Genomic DNA, 19,581 nt, shown 5'->3' with positions numbered 1-19,581 from the left:
GACAGGCCGAGTTGCTGCCCTGAACGGGTTCATATCCAGATCTTCTGTAAGGTATAAAATATTTTACAACCTACTCCGAAAAATAAGCAGTTCCACTGCACTCCTGAACATGAAGCAGCCTTTCAGGATTTAAAACTATATCTATCATCTCCACCTTTACTGACCAAACCAGAAAAGGGAAAACCCCTCTCAGTGTATTTATCTGTTACTGATACAACATTAAGTGCAGTACTGGTGTGACACCCCCATACTCCAAGTGCCTTACCAGGACCACTTAAGGTATGAGAACGTCACCATCTCGGTTACCCGAGGCAATGATAATCAAATGACAATGAAGAAACATAATTTAAATAACAATATAGTTTAAAGTGATTACATGTTCAACACCAAAACTGTTAAACTGAAATACAAGGTTCTCAGACGGTCTACTGATAAAATTATCAAAGCTATAAAACATCGTCTGACGCAGCGGAAGACTTCTAAATGCCACGTGATGACTCATCCTAGCTATCCCATACGCGTCATATCATACCTGCTCAATAACTGCTCACCATCCCCGAATGGATCACCACAGTTTTTAAAACATTTAAACGGGGTCAGTACTAATTACAAAATCAAAGCCACACTGAAACAATTATACAAACAGCTCACACACAATCCCAGTCTCCATCTCCAATCACCTCATAACTGACTACACACTAAAGTGTATAGCCCTGCCAGAGTACCCATCGCAATAGATACTCCTCGCCGCCAGTGGGGGACCGCAGCCGTTCCTACCTAAGCCTCGCTCATCTCCATCGAGCGATAAACCCATGTTCATTAATGTGCACATACCTTCTGTGGCGGGTTCCACAGAAGGCGAATCAAGGGCGTGAAGCCACTCCCGCAAGTGACTCCACTCAGCCAGGGACGCACCCCGAAGAACACAGACAGATAAACAGCAACCACAATACAACATTAACAACCGTCTGAATCAATCAACAATATAAAATCACAACCGTCTGAATCAATCAACAATATGAAATCACAACTGTCTGAATCAATTAACAATCACTAACTACAGCACAATCACCACACACATCATGTAACTAATACTGAGTAGGGAAACCCTACCTGGAATGCAACCACCACAGACGGTCTAGTAGCTAATCAAAATCGTTCTTCAATACAATCACCTCCTATCAAACATACAATCATACAATCAACATCTAATAAACACAATACTCCCAAAACCCCCAAATTAACCAATTAGGGTTTCAACTAAAATCAATGAAACAACATAAAAATTGTACTAGGACCTTACCCACAATACGACGGTCCCAACGGCGTAAAGAACACAACGATCTGATGACTCTAGCCCTTAGGATTTGCCAATAATGCGATGAGAGAGAACTACTTAACTTCTTTTTGTTTTGAAAGGTTTAGAAAGGTGAAAAGTGATTAAAGAAAATGACGGAAGCCTTTTATATTAATCTCCCGTTATTAACAAAACCCGTCAAAACAAACCCGTAAAACACTCTTACTCGATCGAGTAAGTGAATTACTCGATCGAGTGCCCCCTACTCGATCGAGTACCCAACTTACTCGATCGAGTACCCTACAGGCAGACTACTGCTTTGCGTCAAAAACTACTTACTCGACAGAGTAAGCCCTACTCGATAGAGTACCCAAAGACTCATAAAACCGTAGTATTACAGTCTTCCCTCCTTAAAAAGAACTTTGTCCCCGAAGTTCAACGCATACATAAAAACAAACCTACCTACTCGATTAAGACAGAACAACGCGACTAAAAACTCAAAACAAAACCTCACCCTATAACACATGAACTCTTAACACCAACTCCACCAACTATGCCTACCTCCACAACATGTCTCACGATATCGTATCAACAACATTATATCTCTCTCGACACTAACTCCATACACTACCAACTACCGTCCACAAACGCTGCTAGCTCCGTAATATATCATCCACTAGCAAATCCAATATCAAGATACTCATAGACATCAAACGGAATATTACATTCTACCACCCTTAAAAGGAACTTCGTCCTCGAAGTTTACTCACACTCCTAAACATCATCATCCAACTGCCAAAACTATCGAACTCATAATCATCATCATCCAACTGTCAACAATATCGAAATATTCTCACACTCCTAGACATCATACCACTACAAGCACGGTCATGACCTTTAACAAAATCAACCACAACACAAATCAATCTTTTATTCTACATCAAGACTTAAACTTCCAAATCTACTACAACTTACACAACCATTAAACTCTCTTTGTCGCATCCTACTCCTCTTAAGATAAATGTTACGTCCTCGTAACTCACTAATACTAGATCCTTAGCTATATCTTCTCATTATCTTCATCACCACCACACGTCAAGGATAACCGCCTAAGGCCTAAACACCTATAACCATTCCTATTTCTAAGGCTCTCTTACTTAAACAGTTCTCACACCTTAATTCATTCTGCACTTCATCTAACCAATACCACAAAATCCTTATCATAACCAACACTCCAACTCTTCCACATTACCGCAACACGACATACCTCTCTATATAAACTATATAAAACTCCTATCGCCAAAAGCATAACTGACGATCCACACTTGCTACGTACACTCACACTAGATCCTCAAGTTCTTTTCTTTCATTACCGCAAAACTCATATAAAGCTTTACATGAAACTAACTCCCAACACCCTACACTCATTGTCTCAACAAAAGATTATGAATCACCTGCAGCTTTCAGATCAGTACAACACATGTTCCACAAATCGCTTACCACGACTATGTGTATCGATGCCTCATCTTAAAACAAGATCAAAATTACTGTAACAACCTCTCACCACTGTGTCCCATCAACAGAATATTAAGATACCATGACAACAACGAAAACATACACAACTCTCTTTTATATCATACTCTACCCTCATTCTCAAACTGAAACTGGTAAGAAACATCAATAAACAAAACAACTGTCTATCTGTACAAACTGAAACTCACAAGAAGCAACATCAAACAAAACAACAATCTATGTATAACTGATATGTACTTTTGAGAACTCGTGTCATAATCATCTCGCCTACTCCACCACAACCGGTGACGACATCGCAACACCGCCACCAACAGCCACACCGCAGTGCGAAAATACCCGCATCACAACACTAAGTACCGTGCCCGGATCACCACCCGAGGCACAACAACTACATCGATAGACATCACAACTACATACAATTCCCATAAACACTGACTCGAAATAACTTTCCGGACAATAAAACTTACTCAAGACTGCTTTACTAGATCACAACACACTATATAATACGGAATAAACAGACAAGAATTTCATGAATACCATCCCTACCTTTTTACGGAATAAACATATATCATGAATACACATACAAGTATAACCAGTCATGCCAAATCACCCAAACTATCACTTTTGAACATCATTCCATTAAGTTACCGTATCCAACATATATTACAGAGCATTCAGATAACAACTTTATAACTATCACACAATACCGCTTCTCGTGAGGTCAGAACCTCACATCAACATTTGTATACATCTTAGACCAATAATGACATCCAACTAGTCAATCCTGATCACGTAAATTACCACTCGATAAAGGTTACCTGTCGCCCGAGCTTAACTCATATGCCCCTCATAACATATTCCCCCTTTCGCATAACCATCACCTCATGCCAAGTATAACCATACCCTTAATATTCATCTACAAGCACCCGCCTCTTATAACCACATCTTATACTCCCTCCCAAACGTACATATTAATCCGGCCTTTACAAAATCAACCTCTTTAGAGTTTTCATCTTTCTTATCTATCATCACTCTTAATCACTAGCAATAACACCTCAACACTACCACCGTTCGGACATCAAACCTCCTACACCCATCTCTAAACATTATGATTTCTTTCCTATCTTTGGCTAACATCCTAAATCACGACATCAAACCCCTCAACAAAATTACCTCAACATCATTCCCAATACTATTCGTAATTGTATCGTCATCTAACTCTCCACCAAAACCTCGTATCATGCAAATAATTTACCCAACCTTTACTTTCCTTAATTCCTCGAAACGCATGATTATCATGTTGTCCTGAAACTCCTATATAATCATTAACTAGAATCCTCGTGAGTCGTGATAGTATCACACATCTCGACGATTCCTTACTTTTATATCACATAACCTCGGTGGACATTTTCCTAGTTTTACTCCCCTCGTTCTTTTCTTTTACACTCGACAAAATCAATTAACCATTCAACTCTTTATTACTTCTTCCTAACTCTTTAGTACTCCGGTTACCTTCTCATTGCTCCAAGCTCAAATCCCATTATTTCTTATCGATATCTTCTCACTCCTTCTGACCCTGGATCCTCTCTTATCATGCTATCACTCATAGTTATCACCAATCAGTCCAGACCATCTCATGTTATCACTCACACTGATCACCCATCACCATTTCATACCGTTACTTGTCGAAGGAAATCACACATTAGTTTTACCTCTTGATAATACAAATTCCCAAACTCACTCTTTATCTGCAAACCCACATCGCTGCATAACTCAATCTAAGCTCTTTATACACCATATCTTTCCATTTACCTATAATAACCTTTCCGTTATATATATATATTCTTAACCAACCAAGTCATAACTACCTCCCTTCATAATCCTGAAACATCCAAAGTTACCACGTACAATTTGCATCTCTCATTTCAACCTTTTCATTCTCACGTTCCATAAACTTACATCACCCCTTGCCCACCTTCGCTTACTTTTACATTACTCAACACACAATCATATCACTCATCTCGTCTCACAAAACATGCTCTATGCCTTAATAAGCCATACCGATCTTCCTTTTCTTTTTCCTCTATCTATCACAACCACATATAACTCATGTCCTCTCCACCGAACCCATACTCACCATAGGTGCCACTCACTACAACATAAGATTGGGTAACTTATGCATCAGGATCAACATACATGTAAATCAATGCATAAAGAAGCAAAATAATACCTTTGAATTAAACATAATATGCAACGAAATAAAAAGATAAGCATATGACCCAAAATAGGGGTCACTAGATCGAGCACAGGCCACTCGATCGAGTAAAAAACTTACTCGATCGAGTAGGTGAACGTCAGAGACACGTAAAACAAATTACCAGGACTACTCGATCGAGTAAGGGCTACTCGATCGAGTAATAAGAGGTGCACTCGATCGAGTAAGGGCCACTCGATCGAGTAAGGACCACTTTGTGACACCCCCATACTCCAAGTGCCTTACCAGGACCACTTAAGGTAGAGAACGTCACCATCTCGGTTACCCGAGGCAATGATAATCAAATGACAATGAAGAAACATAATTTAAATAACAACATAGTTTAAAATGATTACATGTTCAACACCAAAACTGTTAAACTGAAATACAAGGTTCTCAGACGGTCTACTGATAAAATTATCAAAGCTATAAAACATCGTCTGACGCAGCGGAAGACTTCTAAATGCAACGTGATGACTCATCCCAGCTATCCCATACGCGTCATATCATACCTGCTCAATAACTGCTCACCATCCCCGAATGGATCACCACAGTTTTTAAAACATTTAAACGGGGTCAGTACTAATTACATAATCAGAACCACACTGAAACAATTATACAAACAGCTCACACACAATCCCAGTCTCCATCTCCAATCACCTCATAACTGACTACACACTAAAGTGTATAGCCCTGCCAGAGTACCCATCGCAACAGATACTCCTCGCCGCCAGTGGGGGACCGCAGCCATTCCCACCTAAGCCCCGCTCATCTCCATCAAGCGATAAACCCATGTTCATTAATGTGCACATCCCTTCTGTGGCGGGTTCCACAGAAGGCAAATCAAGGACGTGAAGCCACTCCCGCAAGTGACTCCACTCAGCCAGGAACGCACCCCGAAGAACACAGACAGATAAACAGCAACCACAATACAACATTAACAACCGTCTGAATCAATCAACAATATGAAATCACAACCGTCTGAATCAATCAACAATATGAAATCACAACTGTCTGAATCAATTAACAATCACTAACTACAGCACAATCACCACACACATCATGTAACTAATACTGAGTAGGGAAACCCTACCTGGAATGCAACCACCACAGACGGTCTAGCAGCTAATCAAAATCGTTCTTCAATACAATTACCTCCTATCAAACATACAATCATACAATCAACATCTAATAAACACAATACTCCCAAAACCCCCAAATTAACCAATTAGGGTTTCAACTAAAATCAATGAAACAACATAAAAATTGTACTAGGACCTTACCCACAATACGACGGTCCCAACGGCGTAAAGAACACAACGATCCGATGACTCTAGCCCTTAGGATTTGCCAATAACGCGATGAGAAAGAACTACTTAACTTCTTTTTGTTTTGAAAGGTTTAGAAAGGTGAAAAGTGATTAAAGAAAATGACGGAAGCCTTTTATATTAATCTCCCGTTATTAGCAAAACCCGTCAAAATAAACCCGTAAAACACTCTTACTCGATCGAGTAAGTGACTTACTCGATCGAGTGCCCCCTACTCGATCGAGTACCCTACAGGCAGACTACTGCTTTGCGTCAAAAACTACTTACTCAACAGAGTAAGCCCTACTCGATAGAGTACCCAAAGACTCATAAAACCGTAGTATTACAACTGGTGAAAGAACAAGAAGGTCAACAACATCCCATCTACTATGTAAGTAAAAGCCATTAGATTCTGAAATAAGGTATGGTTTACTTAAAAAGTACGAAGTATGTTTTAGCTTTAATTATGTCATGTGCCAAGCTACGTCCCTATTTTGAATGTCACCCTATAATAATCAGGACTAACTTACCCGTCAAATCTGTCCTGCGTAAGTCTGAGTTGTCAGGCAGGATGACCAAATGGCCAGTTCAACTTAGCACATATGACATCACCTTTGAACTCTTGACATCAATTAAATCACAAGCCTTGGGAGACTTTGTGGTTGATTTTAACCCTAACCTAGAATCAGATCTAAATAAAGAAGTCAACCAATTAGAAAATAAAACCCTCGATCTAGAATGGACCTTATTCATAGATGGAGCATCCAATACATGGGGGACAGGGTTAAGATTGAACCGGGTCCTTTTGAATTTGGGTTATATTGGCAAAGTTTGATAAATGCGAGAAAACGTTTGGCGATTCTTAGAGTGAATATTGGCCTGTCTAACCGTGTCAATGTTTAGGACATCACAAGGATGAAATATTGAGGTGTAAGATTAGGTTTAGAAATTCGTGATCTTTAAATTGCCTTTTGCTTAACGATGACAACTGGATAACTTTGAAGTTAGCCACAAGCCAACTAATCCGAAAATGCTAAAAATAGAATACTCCGTATTATATATGCTACTACTCCGTATTAACTACCTTATATTCACTACAAGAAAAAAGGTTTTGTGCGACAAAGCTTTTCGTCGCGAAATTTTCGTCGCCCATACACTTGTGCGACAAAATCCCAGTCGTTGTGGGTTTGACGCCCAAGGGTCGACGCCCTTTCATCTTTGTGCAACAACAATACCTTTCGTCGCCCATTAAAAACTTTGTGCAACAAACTGTTATCGTCGCCTATTAGAAACTTTGTGCAACGAATTGTTGTCGCAGCCCCAAATGAGTTTTGGTGCAACAAAATTTGTCGTTGCCCAATAACTAGTTTGTGCGATGACATGTTTTTTCGTCGCCCATTAACAATTTATCCGACGAATTAAAGGTATGCAATTTCCAATTAAAACATAACCGCAATTTGCAATTACAGACGCAATATGTAATTCCCAACCATATTTCTTTTGAACTATAGTCAGTTCAAATTAGTAAAAGAGATGACTTTACTAAAATTAAAAAAATTAGCATTAATAAGGTTATTACATACAACAAGGTTCTTATACATGTTTGATGCACCTCACAAAAGTTTAATAAACCTTTAACTTTGCATCAATGCACAAGACTTAGCAAAAAAAGGGTCTCAATGTTTCGGTGGCAAACCAAAAAGGGGCTCCAAATATGTAAAAGCAACTTCCTTCAACATCTCATTTGTCCAAAAAATATCTGAAAGATCCACGACGCCTTTGTATGATATCGTTCGTATTAGCGTGCCTCCTGTATGGAAAGATGTAATATATCGTAAAGCAAAGTTTTAGACCATGCCCAAGCAAGGTCAATTGGTAGGTCATGACCTTGCTTAGTCATGCTAATGACATAATTAAACAAGTATAATTGGTGACCTTTGATGGTTAATTTGTGACCTTTTGCATCAAAAGGTCAATTTGTGACCATTGTTGAACAAATTGACCACCTTGGTGACCTTCTAGGTGGACACTTTTTATTGGTTGGACAATAAAAAAAAAGTATATAATATGATAGTGGGGTATGATTGGAAATGTTGTGAAGTGGAAAATGATTGGGTTAATGACCTAGGTCGCGACCTTCTGCTTGGGAGGGTGAAAATAGGTCAAGGTTAATAAGGTGGAATTAAGAGTAAAATCGGGTCGTGACCTAATTAGCGTGACCACTGCTTGGGGATGGTCTTAGAGCACATAAAATTGCAACTTAAGGTCATTTAAGGATCGGATTCCAAGTATTTTAAAATTTAGGCATTGACAACCTCATATACATACCTACATTTGTTGGCAATGATCACATCTTTACTTATCTTTGCATTCTTGTCAATGATATAATTCCTTTTGAAGATAAAAGGTCTTTCAGAAAACATGATTTTAATCAGAGAATATAATGTTGTTGATTGATAATGAAGTGCAATACCCGGAGCCTGTGATAACTAGAAACAACGGGTCAGGAGTTCAAACCGCATTCATCTAATCTTAACAAAGTCTTGAACTTTAGATGGTTATCCTTAAGTTAACTGTTACGCCCCCCCCTCAATCACAAAATTTACAGTTGTTCGCAATTTCCATGTACCTGATCTTTGTGTTTTGTCCAATCCCAATAGGAACCTTTCCCACTGCCAGATGCGATGCAATCTCAGCCTCAGTTTGGTAGAAGTCTGCTCCCATCATTAAGGTATCCTATGAAAGGAAAAAAGTAACAGTTTTAAACGTAGCTCAGACAAAGTTAACTGAATCAACGCTGAGAAAGGGTTTAACTTTTTAATTCAACTTTAAGAGTCAAGATTCAACTGGTAAGGGAACCTTATAGTTTACCTTAAGCTCTACCCCAGAGTCAAGACACGTCCTTTCTCCCACGATGGAATGTTCAACTGTACATTCTCACAAGAAACATCCATGTGAAATGATGGCATCCTTGATTTATATAGCCAAAAATAGTCTATTAGAAAATTACATCATCTTAATTTACAATATGATCAGTCCCATTATTTTAAGTATAACAAAGTTGAAACTCCTTAGCTTGGAACGACCTAAACTACATTATACACTAAATTTCGAAAATAATTAAGAAAAACCCCAAATTTCATTACAAAATTGATGGCAACTCAAAAAAGTCAAAACTTTCATGTAAGAACACCATATATCAAGAACCTAATTAATAGTAAACCAAATACGGATAAACTTTCTACTAACCAGAATGCAAGAAAAACAACAGTGGCATTGAAACAAGTCGAAGGTAAATCAATCATATAAAATTAGAAGATGATATCGACAGATGTATATGACTACCAACCTACTAGTATATGTCTAAATTCCGCTAAAATTGAGACCGAAAACGGGATTAAAAGTAAGATAAATGATAGAAATTAGGGTTTTATTGTCGATGTTCTTTGACTGAAAGTTCTTTAATTGAAGCATACCTTGAAAGAGTTGTGTAGAGGGACAACTTAGAAGATGAAGATTGCTAGACAAATTGCTTACACCAGTTGGATTGAATTGCTTTTTTTGCCTTGAATTTTTCCCGAATTCAACTTCTCTGTATAATGAAAGTTCTAGGTTTAATGGGGGGAAATAAGAGTTGGGTTTATGACTTTATTCCTGGTTACAACGAAAATTTCAAGCCAAGTGTTTTTGCGGGTTTTTTTGCGCCTTTTTTTTAAAATTAAAGGCGACCATAAGAGTGATGTAATGGCAACAATTGTTCCTTTCGTTGCTCTAAAATTAACATTTGGGCGACAAGTATCAATATTTATCGCACAAAAACATATTTGGGCGACAAAAAAATAATTCGTCGCACAAAGGGTACGTTTTAGCAACAAAAACTGGTTTGTCCGCCCATGTTAATATTATTGTGCGACGAGTTTGATATTTGTTGCCCATATTAGTCCGTGTTGTCGCCCAAACCAATTTTTCTTGTAGTGATTGCCTATATTGTGTCATTTTCCCCAAAAGTACCTTAAAAATAAAATCATTTTCTTGTACGGAAATCTCAAAAGATGAAGAACATCCAAATGATAAATGATTCATAAGACAATGTGGACATGCAATATAGTGTTGAGTCAAGGGCCAAGGCCATAACAAAACCAATCCGCTTGCTTGTGACCGTCTTCACTTTGTGACCTCTCACAAACGTGTCTCATTCGACTGTTTAGTAACTTATCAAAAATCATAAGATAAGAATTGTAGTTTATTTACAAGAAAGACATAACCATGTTTTGTAGTAATTAACGGGTTACTTTTAGCATAAACATATTATAAATAGATTTTACTATAAGTTTGAAGTATATTTTAATCAACAGAATTTGTTGAGGTGTTCAATAATTAGCATATTAAGATTAATAGATCGATTTTTTTATACGTATAAAAGAGAAAGTATCCCGAGATGGTGGTGTACAACAAACAAGAATTTCTCGAGGTTTGTTTATTTTCTCTTAAAAAATAACCCATCTTCAAACCGTACCAACATAATAATAACATGCAATTATGATTGTGAGAATATATGGTCGTACATTTTTCGGCGGTCCGAATTTTCTCCATTATTATCTTCTCTCCATTACCTCCCATTACCTCTCAACGGTCCGGATTTTATTCCGAAACGATCCAACGATCAAGTGTTTTAATGAGGTGAAGAGAGTATACTAATTTTATAATGGTGTATTAGGAGTAATGGATCATCCATTACTTTAGAGGTCATGGAGATGTTCTTTACCCCACCCCTACGAGTCACGTCTACTAGTAAAAAATGTAGTCCTTAATTTAATCTAGATCATAAAATATTTTAATTCTTTGATTCTCATCTGTTAATAAAAATATTCGAGATAATTGGAATCAATTACCAATTCACAAATTCTTGTTTGTGACGGCACATATCCGTCACTCTTGAGTGACGGATACCATTTTACTTCATAAAGTACCCACTTTTTCTCTCTCTGCAACACTATTCATGTGGTTCCCTTTCTCCACTAACCCATTTTGTTACCAATTTATCTCACAAAATATCCGCCACAAATGATAACCCGTCACAAGGGAGACCAATTGTTACCAATTAGTCTAAAAGCAAACTTATAAAATTAGTCAATTCAAATAGAGGGGTTTGAAAATTCCCGGTTTGGCAGGAATTGAACGAAAAATGTTGTAAGCTACTTGCTCTAGACTTCCAATTAGTATTCCACATCCCCACACGGCCACACTCAAGTCCAACTATAATTAAGACAAGTAATGGAGTAACAAACATTAAAACGCGGCTAAGTAACAGATTGATAGACGGGCAAACTCGCGGGACACAAATCTCCTACTTGTACAGTTGTACTTACTTAATTAGAGTGATCTAATCTGAATTTACCTAATCAGATTCGACTAGACCGAAACTCTGATGGGTCCCCGTATATTTGTACGGAGTAATAATGACCAATATCCATAAATAATCCGACTAGACCGAAACTCTTAATGACCCGACCTGCACCGAAATCAAGATTTGCCGAGCCGCTTTTTTGATTATCTTCCTCGTTCATTCCTTCACGTGGTCTTCAGAACCCAAAAAAGATTTCACCTTTCCATCCTCTTTACAAACATTCCTCTTTTTTCTCCCTTTCCCTCACACTTTCGAATCTTCTCTCCCTATAATGTCCTCCTCGCCGGCGCCGGCGACATCCCCACCGTCAACTAACTCCACCGCCTCACCACCCACCACCACCGTAACTCCTCCACCCACCACGCCTCCGCCCTCTCCACCTCCCCCCACACCCACCACCCCTCCACCTACCACCACCCCCACCGCACCTCCTCCCTCCGTCACTCCTTCTCCTTCTCCACCACCACCACCTACAACCCCATCACCGCCGTCACCCTCCACCACCCCATCACCGCCGTCACCATCACCACCACCTACCGCAACCACTCCACCACCATCACCACCGAATACGCCGCCCGCACCCTCCTCCGTCGTTAAGCCTCCTCCGACTCCCAGCGGTGGCGGGAAATCGCCGAGTTCTGGGTCAGGTACAGGAGGGAGTGATGCAGGGGGGAGTGGTGGGGGTAATAGTGGAATTTCGACTGGTGTTATAGCAGGTGTAGTAATTGCTGGTGTGGCTGTATTAGTCATTGTCTCTATAATTTGTCTGTGTTTCGCTAGGAGAAAACGAAAAAGAAGAAGAACAGATGATTACGGCGGCGGCGGCGGCGCGAGTTACTATGTTCCTCCTCCTCCACCTCCTCATCATCCTTCCCCACCTAAAGGTTTCCACTTTTTTAACACAAAATATAAATCTCATTATTCTAATTCTGTTATTTTGAGATTAATTAATTGCAATTTGTTCTAATTTGAATTCATTTGTGATTCTTGATGAAAGATTATACTTGTAGTGAATTGACGTGCATTCTTGATAATTTATCATTCTTTTATCATTTTTTTGAGGCCTAATTCATTCCCTTCCACTACCAATTTGGATGAATTTACCGAAGACGTCTTAGTATAGTGCTTAAGATAAGACTCGTGGATCATGTTTTATGTATTGTACTGTCCTCGTGTCTCCTTTTGATCAACAGAATTTAATCACATTTTAAGTTGTTTTATTATCTCTCTTTTATTCAAGTTTATTGGTAGAAATATAAATTTGTGTTAAATTCAGGACCAGGAGGAATGGAGGATAGGATATAGTTTGCTGGTATATTTGTATTAATTGAAGAGTTTGAAAACACGGGGGCATTCATCATTTATTATCTATTACGGAGTATTATGTTTTATATGGTCCTATGGCTTCGACATCACCATCATTGATTTTGTCGTCTTGTTATGCATGTCAGAAGGTCATTATGGTGCTCAACCACAACACTGGCAGCAGAATTACCCCCCTCCACCTGAGCATTATCAGGTGCCTAAGCCTCCTCCGGGATCGATGCCACCACGACCACCAACACGACCGCTTTCTCCCCAACTACCTCCACCTCCTCCGCCTTTTATGAGCAGTGGAGGTGCTTCAGAGTCGAGCATTGGGTCTGAAACTCTGCTTCCGCCTCCTTCCCCTGGGATTTCATTTGGGCTTTCGAAGAGTGCGTTTTCCTATGATGAGTTGGCAGTGGCAACAAATAACTTCTCTGAGGCTAACATTTTGGGTCAAGGTGGGTTTGGGTATGTCCACAAAGGTATTCTTCCTAATGGGAAGGAAGTTGCGGTCAAGTCGCTCAAAGCTGGTAGTGGGCAAGGAGAACGAGAATTCCAGGCGGAGGTCGAAATTATTAGCCGCGTCCATCATAGACATCTTGTCTCTTTGGTTGGATATTGCATTACTGGGTCACATAGGTTGCTGGTTTACGAGTTTGTTCCTAACAGCACCTTGGAGTTCCATCTACATGGTTAGTTTTTTTTGGTTACTCAAATGTTTTCCTCACAGATCCGCAAAAAGGTCTCACTGTCACTAATTGTGTGCATCTGAAATTTCATGTGATACCGTTTCACATGTGATACCCTAGAGGTAGAGGAAGACTGAGACAAACATGGTTGAGAGTGATAGAGCACGATATGAGATTTCTGGGGCTTTAGGAGAGTATGGTGACGGAGAGGGCACAATGGCGGGAAAGGATACATGTGGATTTTTAGTATTTGATGGTTTTTTTTTTTTTTTTTTTTTTTTTTTTTTTTTTTTACATATTTAGTGTTTTTTATTTAATTTAAAGAAATTAAATTATTTATTCTTTTCTCCTTTATTACACTTTTTTACCAACCACTTTCTTATAGATTTTACTTGGTTCATTCCGGATCCTTAATTCTATTTCGGTTTTTAAAAATCGTTTTAATCTTTTCTCTCTATTTAAATTTTAAGTTTTTATAAAAAAAAATCCGGAATTCGATTTTAAAACCCCCAAGTTTACCTTGACTTTCCATTACATTTTCGTTCTTCCTTTTTGTTTTTCATTTTCCCTTTTTTTATTCGCATTTTGAGGCGTGCGTTCACCCATGAACGGTTCGAAAGGATGATTCATGTCAGCCGACCCCAAATCATTTTGGGATTAAGGCTCTGATGTTGTTGTTGTTGTTGTTGTTGTTGTACCGTTTCACATGGAAGTTGGGCCTAGCCCTTTTTTCTTTGCAGGTTTTAGTTTTGTATTTGTGATGGTTATTATTGAAAATGTCATCTTTCAGGTAAAGGGCAGCCTACCATGGATTGGCCAACAAGACTCAAAATTGCTCTAGGATCAGCCAAAGGATTAGCGTATTTGCACGAGGATTGTAAGTCTTCCTCTTGGTATTAAAAGGATTAGTGATTAGTCTATGTACTTGTAGTCAGTTATAATCAATTTTGTACTGTTTTTTGCTTAATAGGTCATCCTAAGATTATTCATCGGGATATTAAAGCAGCCAATATTCTTCTGACTGACAAGTTTGAGGCAATGGTAAGTTCACTTTATCTGTAACAGAGCTGGTTGATCAACATTTTTATTTTAGTTTGCATACTTCACAAGCAGCTCAGTTATTACTTATTAGCGTTTTCAGTAAAAGGTCTCTTCTGGTTTCTAGTAGGAATTTATGCTCCCAATCACACTACAAGCTGATAATATAATCTGTTTTATTAGTGGCTTAATTTGTAATTATTAATTCAGGTTGCTGACTTCGGACTTGCCAAGTTTACTTCTGATGCCAATACTCATGTATCCACCCGTGTTATGGGAACCTTTGGGTATGCTCCGTTTTTTGCATCTTCTGTTCCACATAGGATAGTCTCTTTTATTGTACTCTAGTGCTACACTATTTCTCTTGCATGCAATGAAGAGGATACCATGATATTCTTGTCCAGCTGTCTCGTATGCGGTTGGCAGTTAATGTAGCTAATTAAAGCCATTGAGTTGTGGTACTTATGAATGGGTTCAGAGATGTCAGCGTTAAAGCTGTCCTTTGCACGCTCCTTTACACTGAAAAAACGATTCAGTTGTGCCGTATGTAAAAAATCTTTGATAGAGCTGGAAAGAAGTGATAAAAAGTTACTTTATTGCTTGCTATAGCCTATATGTACTTAATTCCTTTGTGTTATCGTCATTTCCAGATACTTGGCTCCTGAATATGCTGCGAGTGGCAAACTTACCGACAAATCTGATGTTTTCTCATTTGGAGTCATGCTCCTTGAATTGATTACCGGGCGCCGACCTGTTGACCCAGCATATACTTACATGGATGACAGTTTAGTGGACTGGGTAAGCATTTGCCCAAGTGTAGTCTCTCATTTTGGGATCATTGTACTGCTAAGTGTCTGCTCACTTTATCTTGCTGAATGCAGGCGCGACCTTTGTTGGCTAGATCTTTAGAAGAAAATAACTTTGATGCCCTTGTGGACCCACGGTTGCAAGACAACTATAATCCGAGTGAAATGGCTCGCATGGTTGCTTCTGCATCTGCTTGTGTACGTCACTCTGCACGACGCCGACCGCCAATGAGCAAGGTAAATTTTGACATTTTTATGTTATTGTTATTACACCTCATTACTTATAAGGTAAATTTTTCACATTTTAGGACTGAACTAGACTTAACTATTTTTAAATATTGACTATTCATATCGTGTTTCTTGTTTTTTTTTATTGCTTTCATAGTTTGCCTGTCAATTGACAATTTCAAACGATATTCACGTTAGACGACCCCAAATCAGTTTTTAGTGAGATTACATTTTTTTTATAACTATGGAAACACTATTTTGGTGACTGAATATGCAAATACACGTGTTTCTGAGGAGGATTGTTCCCAAAATGCCATTGTGTAAGCATAACTGAAACTGTTCTTTAATTAAAACTCAACACCAACTTGGATATCCCATTAGCAGAATCATGCAGCTCAGAGAGTTCTTTGACAGCTCAGAATACTAGTGTTGGAACTGGAAAAGGTGACCCTGATTAGATCACAATTCACAATATGACATCCGACTGCAGTTTCATTGTTTTATGCTTGGGAATCGGTGTGATGTTCTTGCAGTTCAATGAGTGTCATATGACGGAACGACCTACTTTTAATTCCCGTGTTTCTTTTTGGCAAATTCCGGCTGCCTTTTAGAATGAGAGCTAAAACTGAGTGTGGGGAAAGAAGATTAGACAACCGGTCATTTCTTGACATGAATTAGTCAAAGTGCCAATCGAAGTTGGTTTGAAATTTGACTCAGCAAGTTTTTCGATTGCTTGTTTAGACGGTTTTCACCATACCAAAGTGGGAAATGAACGTTGGGTGTACCTTGTAACAAACACTCATAGACAGTTGTAGTGCATTTATCCTACCTAATTGACTTTACGCATTATTTAGTCTCTCTAAAAATGATGGTTTTTTAAAGGGTGACTTGGATTGCATATTCTAATGTTGTTGTAGAGTAATGAGTTGGTGAGGATTGAGTGTAAAGGGACCAAGGAACTTGTTAGAGTGTATCATACATATCGACATCATTTATGTCATCTTTTCGTTATATAAATGTTGCCAATAATGAATATTGCTTTTTTATGCTTAAATTTCACCGGGGAAACCCTGTTAATGGGTTGGATGAGGTGACTTCGGGTGGGGTGAATACAACTTCAGATGAACGTGTCAACTCAAAATGTGTCCGTATTTTTTCTGTGGAGTCAAATACTCCAAAAGGATTAGTTTAAACTTTCCGGACACATGCAGTTTCCAACTTTCCATATTTTTCATTCTAGTTGTCCCCTCTGCCCTGTTACTTCTGGCTTTACTTATTTTACATCTTAGCCCTCTTTTAAAGCAATAAAGGCTATTGTTATGTTAGCAAAAACGTGTCTCTTGTGCCGATAAGGCGGTCATGTTTGCTTCACGCTTCATTGCTGAAGGCTCTTGGCACACCTGTTGGAAGCAAACCCAAAACCTTACCGGAGACTGTTTTACGTGTGAAATGTGAATCCAACCTATTAACCCTATAATTAAAGATGACACAAACTTGGTATTCGGGATGATCATTAAACCATATGGTTCCAAAAGATGAACGTTTATGGGGCATATGAGCAGGTGGTTAGAGCCTTGGAAGGAGAAGTATCCCTCTCCGATCTCAGTGAGGGTGTAAGACCTGGCCACAGCTCAGTGTACAACTCCCAAGGAAGCTCGGACTATGACAGCGGCCAATACAAGGAAGACATGAAGAAATTCAGGCAGATGGCTCTTGCAAGCCAAGAGCAAGGCAGCAGCGAATATGGTGGGACCACCAGTGAATACGGTATGAACCCGTCTGGTTCAAGTACTGAAGAAACAAGCCGTCAAACGACACAAGAGATGGAGATGGGAAAAATGAAAGGCGATAGTCGAGGACTTGGTGGGGAATGATAAAAGGATATTACTCCTTTGTAAAGAAAAAGGCCATTTTCTTGCCTTTAGGCTGATTGTAAAATGCAAATTAATTGTTTGATACTCGCTAGACTGTGCGATCGACATGATTTTTCCTAACACATTTTTAGCCTTCCCATTCTTTCAATTCTTTTTTGGTTGTACACAAATAACAACAAAAAAGGGATAAATTCTTTATACAATTTAATGTTTTGTTTTTATTTGTGCAAGTCTTTTTTTTTTTGGTTAAAATCTGTGCAAGTCTTTACACATGGGATTCATCGCATACCCCCTCAGGTTTCAAATTTGTTCATAATCAGTAATTGTTGTCCACAGATTACAACTCGATCAATTCAATCATTTAACCGTCACAAGCTCGCAAGTGACAAAACCCTAACCCCTAAACCCGAACTCCACCGTCTTCTATTTCTCCGCTTCTCGCCGGCGGCCTCCTCAGCCCTCTTCAGGTTGCCGGCGAGCAGCACCCTGCTTCTCTCTGTGAATGGTTCTCTTGCTTTTACTTTCTGTTTGTTTTTAATAAATTTTCTTTGCTTTGTTTGTTAGTTTTACCATCTTTTCAATCAGCTTGATCGTTTTCCTCATGAATCATACTTCCTGTGCCAATTTTCTTGAGTTCATTGCTTATTTCCATGGTTGTGTCGGGTCAGAGGATGATCATAGCTTGAATCTTGTTTTTTCCCATTTAGATGCTTCTCCCTTGTCTAAAATTCATGCCTTTAAAGACCTAGGTAATGATCTTTTTAGACAAAATCAGTTTGTTGAGGCGAGTGCCTGCTATGACAAAGCATGTTGTCTCTTGAGTGTTGTTCTGAAGGATGTGCCCAATCGTGATTTAAACTCTTTTTCAAGCCTAGCAATTTCTTTGAGTTTGAATTTAGCTGCTTCTGCTATTAAATTACGTGCTTTCGAAGGAGCGTTAATTCTATGTTTGATGGTGCTGAATTATTTTCCTCGACATGCTAAGGCCCTTTTTCGTAAGGCTGTTACTCTTAGGAGTTTGAATAGGTTACCTGAGGCTCGCTGCACTTTGGAGGAGGCGGTCTCGGTGGAGCCTCGAAATAAGGATATTCTTCGTGAATTGGATGATGTTAAAAAGCTTCTTGTTTTTAATCTAAATGGTAAACGTGTGGTGGACAATTCTTTTGAAGCTAATGATATTCGAAAAGGGAAACGACCTATTTCTTCGTTGGTAGGCCAAGAAGCCAGTAGCTCAAATCAGGTTTCTGTGACTGAAAATTGTGAACAAGAAAAATGGTGTGCTAGCAACGCTACTTCATCTACAATGGATATAAAGGATCTGGGTAATACAAATTCTTATCAATTTGACCCCCTTAGCAGGGACAAGAAAGGTAAGAAATCGGTTCATGATGCTCCTATAAATACTAAGTTTGTGCCCTTTGATAAAGGGAATCAAGTTGCTCGTGGTAGCTCGGAGTTGTTGCTGGCTGATATAAGTAGTGCTCGGAATGAAAGTAATAACATTTCAGACTTGAATTTGGATTCCGCCACCATCTCTGAATCTCACCCATCCTTGTCAGTTAAGGCTGGTTGTAACCACTTTGGTACCTCTACTCTAGGCTCCACCAAATTCTCCTTCTCTAACAAAAAACAAGCCAATAAAAATTTGTTTCTATCGTCCAATGATTATGAGAACTTAATGCTGGGAAAGAAGCTGCATTTCTTCCATCCAAAATCCGGGGCCACTTTGATAGTTCGCCCCCACTTCTCTAAAACTTCTACCTCGACGGGAACTCCCCATGAAAGTTCTTCATGTGAAGCCGCGATTCCCATTTCGTCTCCTCTGCCCGTGAATCTTACA

General features: G+C 39.0%; 2 protein-coding genes across 3 annotated transcripts; one reads left to right on the top strand and one right to left on the bottom strand.

Moving 5' to 3' along the window:
• Positions 1–8,714: 8,714 nt before the first annotated feature.
• Positions 8,715–11,011, bottom strand: LOC141608201 (glucose-1-phosphate adenylyltransferase large subunit 1-like). Its single transcript, XM_074427564.1, has 4 exons — positions 11,005–11,011; positions 9,868–9,999; positions 9,263–9,318; positions 8,715–9,127 (listed from the first exon to the last, which is right to left on the bottom strand). Exons 1-4 carry the CDS (start codon positions 11,009–11,011, stop codon positions 8,981–8,983), a joined length of 342 nt encoding a protein of 113 aa, XP_074283665.1. The 3' UTR covers positions 8,715–8,980.
• Positions 11,012–11,787: 776 nt separating this feature from the next.
• On the top strand, positions 11,788–17,962 carry LOC141605930 (proline-rich receptor-like protein kinase PERK15). Of its 2 annotated transcripts, none has more exons than XM_074424858.1 (8): positions 11,788–12,682; positions 13,250–13,798; positions 14,586–14,672; positions 14,766–14,836; positions 15,044–15,120; positions 15,484–15,631; positions 15,715–15,876; positions 17,430–17,962. In XM_074424858.1, the coding sequence occupies exons 1-8, from the start codon at positions 12,070–12,072 to the stop codon at positions 17,739–17,741; spliced, it is 2,019 nt and encodes a 672-aa protein (XP_074280959.1). In that variant the 5' UTR covers positions 11,788–12,069; the 3' UTR covers positions 17,742–17,962. The 2 variants fall into 2 exon arrangements, with proteins under 2 accessions (XP_074280959.1, XP_074280960.1); XM_074424859.1 differs by having other exon boundaries at positions 11,955–12,682; positions 13,253–13,798.
• Positions 17,963–19,581: the final 1,619 nt, after the last annotated feature.

The sequence above is a fragment of the Silene latifolia genome, chromosome 10, assembly GCF_048544455.1.
Source record: "Silene latifolia isolate original U9 population chromosome 10, ASM4854445v1, whole genome shotgun sequence".
Classification (NCBI taxonomy): Eukaryota; Viridiplantae; Streptophyta; class Magnoliopsida; order Caryophyllales; family Caryophyllaceae; genus Silene; species Silene latifolia.
The sequence above is the reverse complement of the archived record's forward strand: the minus strand, read 5'-3'. Positions and strand labels throughout refer to the sequence as shown.